This window comes from Lolium rigidum, chromosome 3 (genome assembly GCF_022539505.1).
Source record: "Lolium rigidum isolate FL_2022 chromosome 3, APGP_CSIRO_Lrig_0.1, whole genome shotgun sequence".
NCBI lineage: Eukaryota > Viridiplantae > Streptophyta > Magnoliopsida > Poales > Poaceae > Lolium > Lolium rigidum.
Window position 1 is genome coordinate 181,522,355 of NC_061510.1, and position 16,005 is coordinate 181,538,359.

The 16,005-nt window shown below is 46.9% G+C and overlaps 1 protein-coding gene across 1 annotated transcript; it reads right to left on the reverse strand.

Annotated features, from left to right (window-relative positions):
• Window positions 1-3,789: 3,789 nt before the first annotated feature.
• On the reverse strand, window positions 3,790-16,005 carry LOC124702785 (nucleolar protein 14). The gene is made up of 14 exons (XM_047234945.1): window positions 15,719-16,005; window positions 15,493-15,627; window positions 15,137-15,275; window positions 14,199-14,281; window positions 14,052-14,111; window positions 7,522-7,716; window positions 6,981-7,109; window positions 6,138-6,791; window positions 5,851-6,043; window positions 5,575-5,768; window positions 5,265-5,357; window positions 5,043-5,185; window positions 4,673-4,951; window positions 3,790-4,559 (listed from the first exon to the last, which is right to left on the reverse strand). Exons 1-14 carry the CDS (start codon window positions 15,968-15,970, stop codon window positions 4,295-4,297), a joined length of 2,814 nt encoding a protein of 937 aa, XP_047090901.1. The 5' UTR covers window positions 15,971-16,005; the 3' UTR covers window positions 3,790-4,294.

Here is a 16,005-nt window from a genome sequence, read left to right on the forward strand (position 1 = left end):
TGAAAATGATAGGCCAATCGGCCTGCTTTCCTTTCAAATTATTGTAGCTGTTCAGCAACTGGAATCTGCATGACAGCAATGGCCGCCTCAAATTCTGAGGGCAAAAGCAGATGCAGGTCCGAAGCCAAAAGGGATGCTATACTATCATGTTTACCGAAGCTTTGCTGATAAAGGCATGTTGCATTAAGCTTTGTCTGCATGCTGGGACTGACAAAATGCCATGAAAAGCAAATCAACTCCTGTGTCTGACCTGTTATCCTGTCATCTCACATAAGCTCCAATATGCAATATCAGATCGATGATGTGGTGGTGACCCCGTCTGACGACTGCCTACAGATGAGTGGAGGAGGGCCAAAAGAGTAGCTGAAACCAGAACCAAGAAATAGTAGGTAGTGAGCCATGAGAGTTAGAGCATCTCCAGTCGCGTCCCCAAAGCGGCTCCTAAATCGTGCCGGATCGAGTGTTTGGGTGACGTTGTTGCTTGGTGCCGCGTTTGGGGCGCATCGCTGCCCAATGACGCCCCCATTTAGAGGTTCCAAATCAATAAAGATGCACGAAAATAAAACTTTTCATTCAAATTTGATTATATTTTACAAGTTTGAATGAAAACGGCTAGATCATCCAACCCTGGCCTACTGGCCACCCGGCGGTGCTTTCGATGGCCCTGCGCCGTCGTCGCCTCCCCTCCGCCGCTGCTCGTGCGCCGCGTCGCCTCTCTCTATGGAGCGTGACGAGAAGAAGCCGCTGCTCGTTCGCTGCGTCGTTGCCTCCCCTTCGCAGCTGCTCTTGCTGGAGGGAGAGTTCGACGCCACGGCGAACCCGCGCATCGTTGTCCTCCTCGCAGGCACGGGCGTCGTCCTGCAGCTTGTTCTGCGACTCGAACGACTCAACGATCGCCCGTTGTTGCGCCACCTGCTCCTCCGGGTCTGGCCCCCTTGTCGTCGGACCAGTCGAAGTCGTCGTCCTCCTCCTTCTCCTCCTCTTCCTCCACTTGCTCCGCCGCTGCCAACGCCTCCGCCTCCCAGGCCGTCGCTTCCGCCGCTGCCGCCTCGTGCAGCTCCTCAATGCGCTACCGCTCGTGCAGCTCGTCTGCACGCCGTTGCAGCTCCAGCTCGCACGCCGCCGCTCGCCCATCTCCTCCGCCCGGCGGAGGCGCGTCTCTTCCTCCGTGGCGGCGTTGAACGCCGCTATGGTGGCCGCTTGCGCCTCCTCCTCCCACGCTTCGTTGTCTCCCTGCTCAGGATCAACGTCGAACTCCGGTGGTGGTGGAGATAGAGGTGGAGGTGGAGACGATGGTGGAGGCAACTGACCGCCGCCGGCGCGGCTCATCATGGCGTAGGTGGTGCGCATGCGACGAGGCATGTGTTGCGGCGGAGAAAGGGATGCCGGCGGCTGTGGTGACGTCCATTGAGCGGAGGAGGCCTTTTATAGGCGTCGGCGATGCGAGAAGAGGCGGGAAGAAAGCGCGGGAAGAGGCTAGAAGCCCGGGAAGAAAGAGTGGGAGCGCGGTGGCGTGCAAACGGCGGCGACGCGTGAATGAGGCGCAGCGCCGCGGGACGTCTCGCCATCGCCATTAAAGCAAAGTTGCAACGCTTCGTTTGTGTGTCAATGACGCGTCGGGGCCGCTACTCCCCATCTCGCTTTGCGCTCTGTCCGGCGCGCTCGAAATGCCCCATGTGGAGCGGGGACGGGCTCGGGCGCCATACATCGTATTGGGCCGCGCCGGGCACAAAAGGCCTCTGGGGCGCACGCCGATGCATCCGTCCAAAAACCTTTGGGGGCAACGTCTGGAGATGCTCTTAGTTTGGAACCTTTCTTACCTTCTGGGACCTCATTTGAAGTGCTGTTTTTGGGACTGATTGGAGACACATAAGTTGTTTGATTGGTGACATCTCTGACCTAGAAAGGCATGGGGAAGAAAAGGCAGCAACACTAATAATACACGATGAGGTCAGAAGAGTTAGGCCATCTCCAACGCCGGCGATCCATCCCGCGACCCCGCGTCTGGATGGATCGCGTCGGACAAAATTGCGGGCCAACGTCGCGACGCATCCCAAAAGCGGATGACCGCGGTATCCGGAACGACCCAAACCCGGCCTAAATCTGGGCTAGGTTTGTATGGCCACGGATGGCACGTTGCGTCCTCCCGCAGCTCGCAAGGTCCTATTAAATGTGGACTGGGAGGCGGACTGTCCCTATCCAGTCCCCACTCCCACTCCACTCCCCATGCATGCTCCCTCGAGCTTCCGCCACCATGGCCCCGAAGCGCGAGTTTCAGCCTAGCGCGAACTACCACGAGGCCGACAATAGCCGGCAAGTCGCGCCGGTGGTTTTCGACATGGGGCCACCGGCGCCGATACGCGAGCGGATCTACGTCACCGTCGTGGTGGCGCAGATCTTCTGGGAGGCCGGCGCCCCAATGCCGTGGGGCGACGTGCACCTCCCCCACGGCTGGCACCTGAGCCCAGATCGGGTTGCGGTGCCGCCGATCCCGACCACCGGACGCGCCCACCTATCGGAGATGTCAGTGGACCTCCGGGAGGACCCCTCCTACAGCGACAAGAGTCCCTACTGGGACCTGTGGTTCGAGGTGGAGCACGCTGCACGTCGGCGGACCTACTTCACATCGGTGACGGCGAGGCCTCGCGCGCAGCCGCGCACGTCGGCGAGGAGGGCAGGCCGCCGCCCCGACTGCCTCTACATCGACGGGCCTGCGGCTGCTCCGCCGCGGGCCTCGCCACAGGCCCAGCCCGAGGACGACGACGACCCCGAGCTACGCATCGCGCTCGCGGCGTTCGTCGAGGTCGGTGACCTCGAGGAGACGAGGCGGAGCTTGAGGCCGCTACGGCGGAGCAGCGGGAGAAGGAGGTGACGCGGCTGGCACGCCTGCGCAGGCCGGCGAGCCCTCCGGACCCGCACTCCGCCTCGAAAAGGGCGCAGTGGTCGCCCTGGCCAGAGTCTCCGGCGTGTCCAGCAGGAATAGCGCGTCGCCGCCGGGGGGCGTCGTCCTCATCGACGACGAGGACGACGAGTATTAGTGGGAGTAGGTGGCGCGCCGGCAACCACCACGTCCCAAACCTTAGCCTAGGGTTTCTACCTTTTTTTTAGTTAAAGCCCATAGGGCTTTCTTTTGTGTAAATTTGCACAAAATAGGGCTAAGTTTAACAAACTTTAGTTTAAATTTACTTGTTTTTGTTTTTTGTTTTGCACTGCGTCCGCGCGTTGGACACATTGCGCGAGCCAAACGGGCTGTGAGCCATGACCGCGTGACCATGTGGCCACGGCCCGACGCGTTCAATTTGAGTCGCCGGACCGCGTGACCATGTGGCCACGGCCCAACGCGTTCAATTTGAGTCGCCGCGTTGGAGATGGCAACCTTCAACAGCAGGACTAAAGCATCTTTGCGGCTGGATGAATTTTAGAGAAGATAGGTGCCTGTGCCTAATGGCGCACACGCGCTTCGCCATGAGCTGAGTGGAATTTACAGAAGAAGAAAAAACTCAGTTACCTGCCTGATAAGCAGCTAGGCAGATGTTGATAGCGACAACATGATGCCGCGCCAGCTCAAAGCAGATGACCATTTCTTCACAGATGTAAATAGCCTACCAGATACATCTCTTGCTACAGGAGATGACCAAATACAATAGCAAACGTAATTTGCATCCTGGCAAACAGAACTCTTGGTATATGAGCATGATTCAGAGTTCAAAAAAAAGCAAACCATGTCAAAGTTAATCAATGCCAAAAAGGGCACTTCTGACATTAAATACCATATTACAAAATACTGAATTTTAATTTGAATGTAGGACGTTCCATTAATTTGGGAAAAATGACAGGTACAAATTTATGTTTGTTCAGATAGATCTGGCAAGTGAATCTGCATACAAGTCAAGAAAAAGAGAACAAAAAACCTTCCTGTGCTACATTAAATTACGACTATTACATGATTATAGCACAGCAGAGCAACTCATTATTGAGCGCACAAGAAATAACCCTCCAGCCACACCAGTGTTTGGTCGAAGTTATGCCAAGTGTTACGCACATTGCAGATGGCTACATATAGTTCCACTGCAGCCTTTATGCAAGGTAATACTCCATATGGTAACAAGGGTATCTTGGCCATCTACTTTTGTGTTCCGGCGTGTCCTAAACTTTAAGTTGCAAAGGCAGTTAAAATGAGGCATGCAAAGGTCGCCAGGTACATTGCTTAATTCTATCTCAAGTACCCAGGAACAAATTGAACTGCGATAGCAACATGATAAATATATTTACACTGGATAAATACCGAGAAATGTCACCGCCTCCTTTTTTTGCCTTTTCCCAGCTGCCCAGATTTAAAAGCACTTTCCTGTTCTTGAAGAAAAGCCATTGCTTTTCCATACTTTTCAGTCCTCTCTTGCTCATGTTTTATCCTATCCTTCTCCTTCACAACAGTCAAGTAATGATTATCTTTACGAAGCTCACGTACTGCCCCCTTCCTCTCACTCTTCAGGTGTTTCTTCAGCTTCTTCAGTTGTGCTCTTTCTCGGTCAGGATCATAATCAAGACCCTTTATGTAACTGCAGAAAGAGAAGCAGGGATACATGAAACCCATAATTAAACCTCTCAAGAACAGAACAGAGGCCATCAGAAGACAAGAAACTGACAACACATAATTACAATAAATACATACTTCTCCTCAAATTTGGGATTCAGCTGCTTGATTGGTTCAGGCTTCTGCTTTCGCATTTGGAGTGGCTCTCTTGAAGCATAATGTTCAGCACTTCTCTTCTTAATGAAGCCAATAACTTCATGAAGAAGTTCTCCTAACAGGCCAGGTAAGTCAGATTTTTCCAAAATTTGTTGCAACAGAGAAGAGATGGGCATGAAAATTTCTGGAAAAGAGCGGAGCTCTTCATGTATAATTACAAAGCCCCTCAGACATTCAACCAAAGATAGAAGTACACCAGTCCTGTCAAAATGTACAGATATAAGATAAATATGACATGTAAAAGAACATCTTCCTGTATTCAATCATGAAGCCACTAAAACCCGATGCTCACTTGAAATTATCATATGAGAAAAATGGGGAATCAGGATCCATGCTCATGACTTCAATGATATTCATACGATTCACCTCCTGCACTTGCTCACTAATATGAAGCCATGGTTTCAATGTCTTGAGCTCCATAAACTGATCATTAATCTATACCAAAGGAGATTCAAGTTATGATGAAGCAGAAAACTGAAATTATGCTCAATAGCTGAATCAAACTTTAGCTTACTTGATTGCCAACTTCTCCTTCAAGTGATGTTACCAGAAGGCTTTGCAGAAAACTAATAGCTTCAGGGCAAAACTTTTTAGATTCTTTAGTAGCCTGCAGATTGAAATTTGTAGACTTGTGAGCATTTTCTGCCGTAAAAGTGGAGGGAAGACACTCCATGTGTAGAGTGAAGGAAAATAAGAAATTCAGCTAATAGACTTTAACCATTCATTTATTCAAGGTAATTAGGTCTCTGGAGCCATACAATATCTACTCATCAGGAAGAGAGAAAAAAGTAATAACACAAGGTACTACAAGGCTAAGCGCGTACCGCAAGCACCATGGAGCACAAGAAAGAACCGACAGCTACATCTCGGCCAGATTGTATAGGGCATCGCATCAGATATTCGCACATAAGTAGAAGCATTGGAGTTGCTACAACATGCCGGAAGTCAGAGCAGGGGAACATAAGAGACCATAACCTCAGGAGAAGCAATGTCTTCAAACTAGGCCAGCTGCTTTTTCCTGTAAGTTTATAAGACCACATAATAAAATAGCAGATTAACAACAACCAAACCAATTGACCGTCAAGAAATGGCTCACAAACCTGGAACCTTGATGTCCTCGCATAGACGAGTACGTGTATGGACAAGTCGTTCCCTCGCACAGATGGCAGCAAAATATGGAGTCTCTCCAGTCATCTCAATTAAGGGTTTAACAAGGGTCTCAATTACTTTGAACTTCACTGGACTTTTAGTAGCTAAAACTGCAAAGTACTGCAGGAGAACACCATAGAAAACCTGCAAAATATTCGAGGATACATTTGATGGATGCAATTGAAATATATCGGATAACTGTAAGGGATAACCAAATCAATTGTCAGTATCAACATACTTGCATTTTCTTTCTGTTTTCAGCTGTAAGCCTTATTGAATTGCAAGCACGTATCCGACTTATAAGCTCAACGATTTCAGTTTCTGAACGACCATCTACCAAGGAGCATAGATCTTGTAAGTTATTTGGTGCTTCTATCACGAAGGGAAGATCGTCATCCTTGGTATGTGGTTGCTTTGCATTAGATACCCTCTTCAAATTGTGTGCATTTGTTTTCAGTAATTTGTCCTCCATAACTTGTTCTCTCTCTTTGGCATTGTCATTTCCATCTTCTTCTACTGCAATCTCATCGTCGTCACTTTGCTCCCAGTCTCTTGCCGGCATATTAACAAAGTCGTTATCACTTGAATCCTCTTCATCACCAGCATCTTCTTCTTCATCCCCATCTTCATCCTCATCCTCACCACCTTCACTACTTCCTTCATCACCAGATGCTACATCTTCACCTATCTTTCTACCTTCCTTCTCATAAATTTCATCAACCCATCCATTTTTCTTTTTTGCTGATTTGTCAAAAGAGAAGGAATCACCAAGATCATCACCAGATATAGATTTTGAGTTATCCACCTTCAAATGGTGATCACCCTCGTCATGATCGTCATCATCTTCATCAGAGGACTCAGCAGTTCCTGTCATTCGTTTGTGACGTTCCTTCTACAATGTCATTAAGCATTACCAAGCAAATTAATATCAGTGCTTCCATTAGCAAAAACACCAGTGATGTGGTATAATTATAAGCCAAACCTAAAAATTCACAAAACAAACTGTGGAACCACAGAACAAGTAAAAGTATTAAATAAGCAAACACTAGTTGCATCCTGTGCACAGCTATATCGAACAAACCTCCAACTTCTCTAGACGTTCTTTTTCTTCCTGAGCTAGTTCTTCAGGGGTTTTTGTCCTGTCCGACGGGCGAGCACGTTGATCCATCACCATTTCTTTCACCAGTTTGTCATATGCGTCTGGCTTTTCCTGCAATGCAACAAAACAAGATGCAACTTTAGTACCAGGAACTGAGAGATACAAAACATTTACGTGTGGAATCGTTCATGCACAACAATCAAAGTTTGTGAAATAAGTGGAGACGTTATCGTAAGCACTTCATCCCTGAGTACTGGGTACCAAATGAGAGGACTTCGTCCGATCTTAAGAATAGAAGCATAAACTAGTCCGCAAGATTTGAAGAAAATCAACTAATGGCCCACTATGTCCAGTCTACCATTTTCCTCTTTCAGGCTTACATGGGTGGCAGTGTTCAGTGAGTGTAAGGTTTCGTTCATGCGACTGGCTCAATTGTCAACTGAAACCATATAACGTAATGAATAATCTTGTGCACGTTGATGATCTAAATATGAGAAGTTGAGAACAAGCATTAAAAGCATACCTTGTTAGAAAACTCCTTTCCAGTCAGACCAGATGAACCTTGATGGATTGTTGTACTCGAACTATCTTTATGTGCATTCGCTCGAGCTGACTCGGTCAGAGATAGAAGTGCTGGCGTCTGGGCCAACAATGCGAAGTCACTATCTAACTTGTCAACAAGATGCTCATCCTCTTCCTTTTCCTTGGCTTTTTGGGCCTGCAACAAGACAAAAATCTGTTAATTCATCTATTTCATGCCACAACTATGTGAATAGAAGGAGAATGCAAAATAACAAGCATGGTGTGCAAATCATGTATCCAAAACAAACAGACCTGCAATAACAATCTAATGAGGTCATGCATAAAGCAGCAGAATATAGCATAAATCAGTAAAACAAATATATCACATTACTGGTGTTTTGGGCATATTGGACAAGCAGAGACCAAGCTAGCAACGTGGAACTATGATGTTCAAGTTCAATAGTAGGATTAGAAAGAGTCCAATAGTATTGTATTAGAAAGTTGAAGGGTAAAGAGATCTAGTATGTTCAAGTTCAAGCTATGCATCCATTATGCATGGATGCTATCCATTTCATATCCATACCTAATAATAAAAGCAAAAGTGTTTCAATTGTTCGGTTTGGTTTGGTTCGTCATTAAAATTATCCTAAGATTTGACACAAATTACCCACCATGCCACCGTTAAGTTATAACAGTTGGATGTTTTTTCTCAGTTTTTGGTTATCCCAAACCCGTCGGTTAGGAACATGGAAGATAATCCGATCCGATCTCTCTTGGACATAGGCTATCCTAAAATCGTACGTCCTCGTCCGCTCTATATTATGAAACTGAATCCATCACGAAATCCACCACATCTACAAGGATCACACCGCCGTTGATTGCTTCAATAAAAGCCGTATGTTCCCACGCCCAAAATCAAGCCGCACGGAGGCAGTCCTAAAACTTCCTCTCGCCTGGCTGCCATGACGCGCGACCTCCTCTGCTTGATTTCACGCTATCTCGCCACCGGCGTCAAGTTCTCGTCCAGGAGATCAGTTTTCTGAGGTTGAGGATGGAGAGCTGCACAGGAAGGTGCGGAGTACCAAGATGTGCACATCATGTGGGAGATCGATGCTCGGTGGCATGGACGTCCCGTCGCGACATAACGGAGACACGGCCACCCCAGGAGGAAGAATAAGAACAAGAGAAACATGGTCGCCGCTGCAATGGCAGCGGGCTCATCTACTGCTGCTGCGCCTGCCCTCGCTGCAAATCTTGCAGAACAACTGACGGAGTTCCTATGTCAACTGAAAATTTGGATATGGTGCTTAAAATTGGACTGACAAGCAGCATAAGCTGGCACTATTTATGCCAATCCCACCATTGTGATGCAGCCCCACACGAGAAATCTTGGTTGAGTAGCAACTTGCACAGTTGCACTCATGATCCTATGTACTGCATGAATCGATGCAGGATGGTGGTGGCGGCGTACCATCTCATGTCCGGGAAGCTCTGCATGTGCCGTCTGTTCAATGATTACTAACCCCGGCAGACTGGGATGAACGTAGATGCATGGGTTATTTTCAAGCCAAAACTGCAAGATTTTCACGTCGATCTGACTGCCACTGTGTCCACTCAAGCATTAATTCAATGCTTATACAAATATATTGATTTCAACTTTTCTCTCGGCTCATTATTAATTGTTCTATTTTGATGATTTTGGACCTCCTTTTTTCATGACTTTAAAAATCGAACTGTTTATTGCCAAACTGAATTTCATACTAGATAATCTAATGTCTAAACCAGATAATCTGATGTCTGTTCCAAATTGGACTCCTCCGCCGAAGAGATTGCCTATGCTGAACGTGGACGCAACTTTTTTCAGTACAAGGTCCCTCGCATGGATATAAAGATTATGTCCTGCATGATCACTTGGGCTGCTTTTCGGCAGCTAGCACATGCTTCTTCCACAGAGTTGACAATCCGGAATTGGCTGAAGCTATGGCAGTCCGAGTATGACTAGGTTGTGTTGCCTGATTACTTGCTACTCGTTAGAAGTACCAACTCTTCTCTGCTCTAAGCTGTGTTTCTTTTCGAGGTGGACTGCTCTAAGCTGTGTAGAAAATAGTTTGGAATATTTTTGATACCATGCAAATATATACTGATATTTTTTGAATAAAATATTTGTTTACACAATTACATTAAACAAAAAATTCACTCTACCTTTTGCACATCAGTCATCTATCTGACCATTCTCATACACAGTTTGAAGATTTTTTACTTTTCAGTGTAAGAAAAAATGAAAAATTTGAGAACGTGTGGTGGTATGGATGAACATGCGCTCATCTATTACATTTTCTACCAATATTTTAATAATTTAATTTCCGTGCAACGCACGGGCAATCTTCCTAGTAATCTATCTATATACCTAATAATAAAGGAACTAAGGTTTCCTTGGTTCAGTCTGTCGAAGTGCGCTTTCGTCCGCCGCAAAGTGGGCCTTGGTACGTAGTGTCGTAGTCATCCAAGTTTCATCTGCTTTATGTCGTAAGATAATCGCCAATCGTCAATAGTGAAAGAAACCAACACCGGGTCGATCGGGTATTCGAGTTTAGGCTTTCCTAACAGCGTCTTTCCTACCTCTCACGTCTGGTTTCCTATATATATCCGTGAGATCGAGTAGACACGGGTGATCGAGGAGACAGTATGGAAAATATATTGGCGAGGCACATACGAATCTCCTGATCTCGGCATCGGCGTCGAACCTCCCTCTGCCGCTGTAGCACTCCTGCCAGCGCGCCGGCCTTGACGGTGTAGCTCTCGCCCTGGCCGGATCGTGCACCTCTCGACGTGAGCGCCATCGTGACCCCCTCTTTTTTCTTGCCTGGTCAGTGGTCACACGAGCCATACTAGGTCAATGAGAACCATGGAGTCTGGACTTTGCGTCATGTTTCTATATACCTGCTCGGCGGTCCAGAGTTCTAGACTTGAGTTCGCCGCCGTTTTCCGCGATTCCGCCTTCTAGGTCCGAGTAGGATACGGACCCTGTTGCTATGACAATGCCACACATAGCTGTTGGGCGTGGACACTCCACCTCGCCGGCCCGCCACATCCATGCTAGGTGCGCTCCGCCGGTCCGCCCCAGCAACTCCCTGGTCGCCGGCGACCTCCACGATCCGGTCGTCCGCAAGCTCCGTCCGGATCCGTCCCTGCCTTTTTCTTTTTCTTTAAGAAGCTGGTGCTTGCATCAATGGATGCTCTCCTTCCCAGTCTTCCTCTGCCGTCTGGGACAAGATGCGGGAGGTGTTGCAACTGGCTGAGTCTTCCTCTGCCGTCTGGGACAAGATGCGGGAGGTGTTGCAACTGGCTGATCGCCAGGGCCTTATAGATACAGTCACGACGTGCCTCTTTGATGTCTTGGTGTATGTTGATAAGGAAGTTCACATCAAGGTGCTGCTTATTATATGGAGAAAATTGGCAAGTAACAAATGATAGTTCACGATAAGGTGCTGCGGACAGCCCTCATGTGTGGATGTGGCTACCTGAGTATACTGTTCCAAGTCTGACAAAACGAAGGCAGGGTTTCGATTGGAGGAAAGGTATTACGACTGAGGAGAATTTTTCAATCAACATGAGAAGCAAGTCGTCTCTTCGGCGCTTCACCCTTTGCCGCTGGTAGGTTGGATTAGTGTTGCTACGAAGCGTGCATGTGTGCTTGGTTGTTGAAGCCTCTCCGTGGTAGCTTCATGTGTGTGGATCATACGTGTATGAATCTGATTGTGTTTGGTCGTTTGGATGATACGTGTAAATAATAAAATTGCAAATAATTGATTTGCAATGTTAGATTTATTTTATTTTAGGACAGAAACATATTTTAATTTAAAATATATGGATCAATCAGTGTATTTTTTAATGTGCAAACCTTTATTATTTCCTAATTAGAATTCAAAATGACATCGAGAAAAGAAGAAAAATGAACAAAACAGGCGTCCGTGAAAAATTTGGGGAGTGCCATTGATGTCAGTCCAATGTGTCCACCTTGCTATGTGTAAATGATGTGAAACATAAATTCATAAAAATAGTTAAACTTATTCATTTGCATATAATTGACATGAATTTTTTAGGAATCTTGCTGAGCAGTTCATAAATTTACCTGATATGACAATACTCTCTTGCATGGCTAGCAGTTGTTTTCTCCCGATGCAACGCACGGGCACTTTTGCTAGTAAAGTACAAAGTGTTTCCATGGTTTCGTTCGTCGGTCGTTGGTTTCGTTTGTCCGTTCCATTGCTAAAAGTCAATCAATGGCTAAAAGGCCGGTAACATAATCGGTTGCAAACTCCTACACAAGGGTCTTGCCTGCATCACGTTGTTTCTATATAATATATGTCCCCGGCGTCCCATCCCTAATCAGGTCGGCACATCCCACCGAAAAAAGATCTATTACTCCGTAATTAGGTTTTCACACCAGACAACTCCCGCCGGAAGTGAGCACGGCGACAATGGAGGTACAGGCGAGGATGGCTGGCTCCCGCAGTCCGCAGTCCGCATTCCGACCCTCGAGACCACGTGCAGGTCAGCGCCCAAAGCTGACTATGCATGACAGCGGGAGCTCGGGGTCACATCAAGACGAACCAGCGCTAGCTCGGGGAGCCGACATAGTCAGGTCAGCTTGGGTTCGATGAGTGAGACATTGGCTGAGGCCGGTGCGGACGTGCACGGGCTTGCGGAGACGGTGAAGTCCGCAGACGTGATCCTCTCGTGGTGCACGGCGCCGGGGTGAAGATAAGGTAAAGAGCACCACAAGCAATCAGTCAAAGGGGATGTGAGCGATGCAGGATGCGGCGGATTTTTTTGCCTAGGCATGCATTAAATCTCACCGATTCAGTTACCAGTTCTGCACTAATTTCCCTTTTGTGTGATCAAACGCGGGCGCCACCGGCCACCCTATGTAAGGATCCAGGATTGCCGCGTCGGCCAAGTGGTATGACTGGTGCCGTTAGGAATTGTGATTTGATTCGGTTAGCAAACCGACTATACACCTGTACTATATACCTATGGCTATCAATGCAATGAGCAAGAGGTGAAAATTATATTGCGCCTTCAGGTTGAGCAGGGCATCAGATCGATGATGTGCAACGATGCCTGCTCACCATTGGAGTTCGAGGAAATAGGGACGGTGGCATAGGTTGAACCTGGCCAGAGCCCAAAGACACATGACAGGGAAGAGCAGTGAGTGGTTATGCAGGATGTCCGTGAAAAGCTCTGGCCACTGCGTTCTTCTGCGACAGGTCCTTCCTCGGCATGGCAAGGCACTCGCGGGCTTGCACACGGGCCTCAGCGAGGGCATGTGCAAAGCACGACGACCACAATCGCGACGCTCTCTCAGCCACATGGCGCCGCGCTTGACAGCGAGGTGGCCAAGTACCAGGGGACCTATGCCATGAAGCTAGCCTGCGAGAAGACCAATGAGGTAATGTCGGGCGACACCATGTGGCAAGATGGTGACTTGCTTTGAGTTCCTCCTCTACAGGTGGGACCCGGACGCTGCGTCCTTTTGGCTTTCCACAAGCACATCATCAGTCAAGTGTTCTCGATGTTATCTTCTCTCCATCTCTCTCAATTTATTGGATGTCGCATCGCAGCGCGAGTGAGGAACGCGAGCATGGGGCGGTCAGCGCCATCCAAGGCAATCACACGCGTCGATGTGAGCGGCCTAGTTCTGGGCTTGTCCGCACGTCCCTGCAAGAATTCAAGCACCTCTAAAAGCTAGGTCCTTAAAAAACCTATTCATACGTGCCAAAATTGTGTATACTAAGTATGTGCCTCGATAACGAGAACCATGACGACGTTAAGGATGGATGCCCTTCCTACCAGCCGCAAGGTGCACCAACCTCACGACTCCACAGCAACAGCCATGCTACCTTGCGCAAACCCCTATAACCTGACAAGGACGAGAAGAAGACCAATAGCATGTTTACTTTGATTTTTTTTCTTTAGGTGCTTGATGAATTTTTCACCAAAACAATTTTGATCTTTTGTTTTGAGGAAATTTTAGGTGAATTCAGATGAGAAATTTTATCTGTCCCATCAGAAAAAATTGATATAATTGTTTTTCGGGCTGCTGTTTTTTTCACCTTCGATGCAATGCACGGGCATTTTTCCTAGTAATTAGTAAAGCAAGAAGAATCAACCTATTCTCACATGTAGACTGTCTACCCAATCCCACATAGCCACGTCTAGCTATCTTCAGCCCACTGACAAACACTTCATCATTATTGTGAAAAAAAGGCACTAGGGAAGACATAAAGAGCTATTAAGGCTTCTTTAGAATATCATTGGAAACAGGTTCGAAAAAGCAAGGCCAAGAGTTGAAAAGAGTGAGTCAAACATCATGTATTAAACCAAGTAATAATATGGAAGAAAATCCATGACAACTTCTTTAAGCTTCAAAATTATAGGAAATGTTCTAGGTGATGGCAAGACCAAAAAAAATGCAGCAACCGAAGTAAGGAATAATGATTTTAATATTTTATACACACAAGACTCTACCTTGTAAAATTTACTCTTCAAAATGATCTCAGACATAACTTCCTTCTTGCTCTTATGACCCTGCAAACAAGTGTAACTAGAATAAGGTCACGGCATATGGATTACAGATCAAAATCTGAATGAAAATTAGTTCCCAAGAAAAATTACATGTGTTTCTTCAGGCCGATCAATTTCTGAAGGAAGGTCACCATTATGAAGAGATAAGCGCTTTTTTGAGAGGGTACTTTTACCTGAAAATACAAGAAGTTAAGCATATTAAGCAAATGGAACCGCTAACACCAGTTCTTGTGGATGGGCATTATGATCCTTCTAATGGCTTAATATGAAAACAGAAATATTTCATCCAATAACACCATATTACGTTCTCAAATGTTGAGGCTAGCAAACAGTAGTTACAATAGATTGACATCGCAAGGGATCTTAGATGTAAGAAAAATGTCTGATGTAAGAAAAATCAGTAGTTACAATAGATTGACATCGCAAGGGATCTTAGATACTGAAACATCACAAAAAAATAGCTAAACCAAATATCTACAACAGAAAGATTAAGTTATGCTATCTTATCAGTTTTATTTGAACACCCCCTCCTAGAATCTTTTCCTGAGTTAGACGTGTCCGATTCCAACACCTGCTTCAGATTACATTTGTTATTTGCCATGTCAAAGAAGTTCTTGCCAAGTCAGACACCTATATTCAAGCCAAATACCATCACCGGCATGTGTTCGTAAAATAAACATCTCTCAGAATAACCCTAGGGAACCAAACTCTGAATAGAGGGCAGGGGGTCCAAACTCAGCCCCTGAGTACAGTAAAGTGCCTTAGACAACCGGAACACCTAAGTTTGTTTTGCGGGGCATCAGCCTAAAATCATCTATATTGGTTGGGGAACATTTATCTCTTAATCTTTTAGATGCTCTATTTCAGATAGTAAACAAAAAACTAACTTACGAAAGAAGTTGATAATCAAAACGTGAGATACATATGTAGCACAACAGTCGCCAATACAATAGGAAGCAGAAAATATGGGTGGATTGTTTATAACGTAAGATAAGAATAAGATGTTTAGATGAGAACATAAAACATACCTTCTTCATCACTATCATCACCAAGAGGCACCTCTTCATCGAAATCATCATTTCCCGAAACCATGCGAGAATGGTGCATGTCATCCTCGTCTTCCTCTCCATCGGACAGATTGTATTTGCTTACTCGTTTCAACTTTGCCTAGAAATCATGAGAAAGGGAAAAAAATTAACAAACTCTAGGAATCACATTGTGGCCGTTACTAGCATGAGAAAGAAGAAGAACACTGTCATCCATATTTGTATATCTAATCCATGCGCTTTATATGTCCATCCCTGGGCCAAGGAATCTAACTGACTAGATAACTGCTGCACTGATAGAGTAAATATATAGATAGCAACGAGATACCAGCACATACCATGTGCTCTCGCTGTTGACGGAGGATAGCCTTATCAAACTCAGGCAGCGTCTCGTCCCTCTCGCCGATCCGCCGGTCATGGAAGACTGACGACTTGGCGCTCTGCTCGAACTCCTTGAGCAGAGTGTTCTCCCGCTGCAAACAGACATATCGCAAAATCAAACCGAACAGTCGAGCTCGCCCAAAAATCAAGGACTGGGAACAGTTGAACAGTCTTAGAGATTACCTTGTGGATAGCCTCGGAGCGGGAGCGGGAGGTGCGTCTCTCCTCACCCTTGCGCTTCTTGCCGAGCACATCGAACTTGCGGCGCGACCAGATAGCCTCGAAGGGGTTGCTCCGCTCCGCCGCCGCCGCCCCGCGAGCCTTCATGGCCACAGCTGCCGGGCCATTCTTTCCCTTGATGCTACCTTTGCCCTTCTTGCTCTGCTTTTTGGCAGCCGCAGCCGCCGCCGCCGCCATGGGCTTCGTCTTCGCCATGGCCGAGACGGAGGAGAGCTAGGGTTTAGACAAGG

Bases quoted from the DNA above. Each gene is read 5' to 3' on its own strand.
- LOC124702785 (XM_047234945.1), bottom strand. From the start codon at position 15,970: ATGGCGAAGACGAAGCCCATGGCGGCGGCGGCGGCTGCGGCTGCCAAA. The intron at 6,044-6,137 runs GTATGTTGATAC...AATATTTTGCAG, and splicing joins AAAACAGAAAGAAAATGCAA to GTTTTCTATGGTGTTCTCCT. The intron at 5,769-5,850 runs GTTTGTGAGCCA...ATAAACTTACAG, and splicing joins CGAGGACATCAAGGTTCCAG to GAAAAAGCAGCTGGCCTAGT.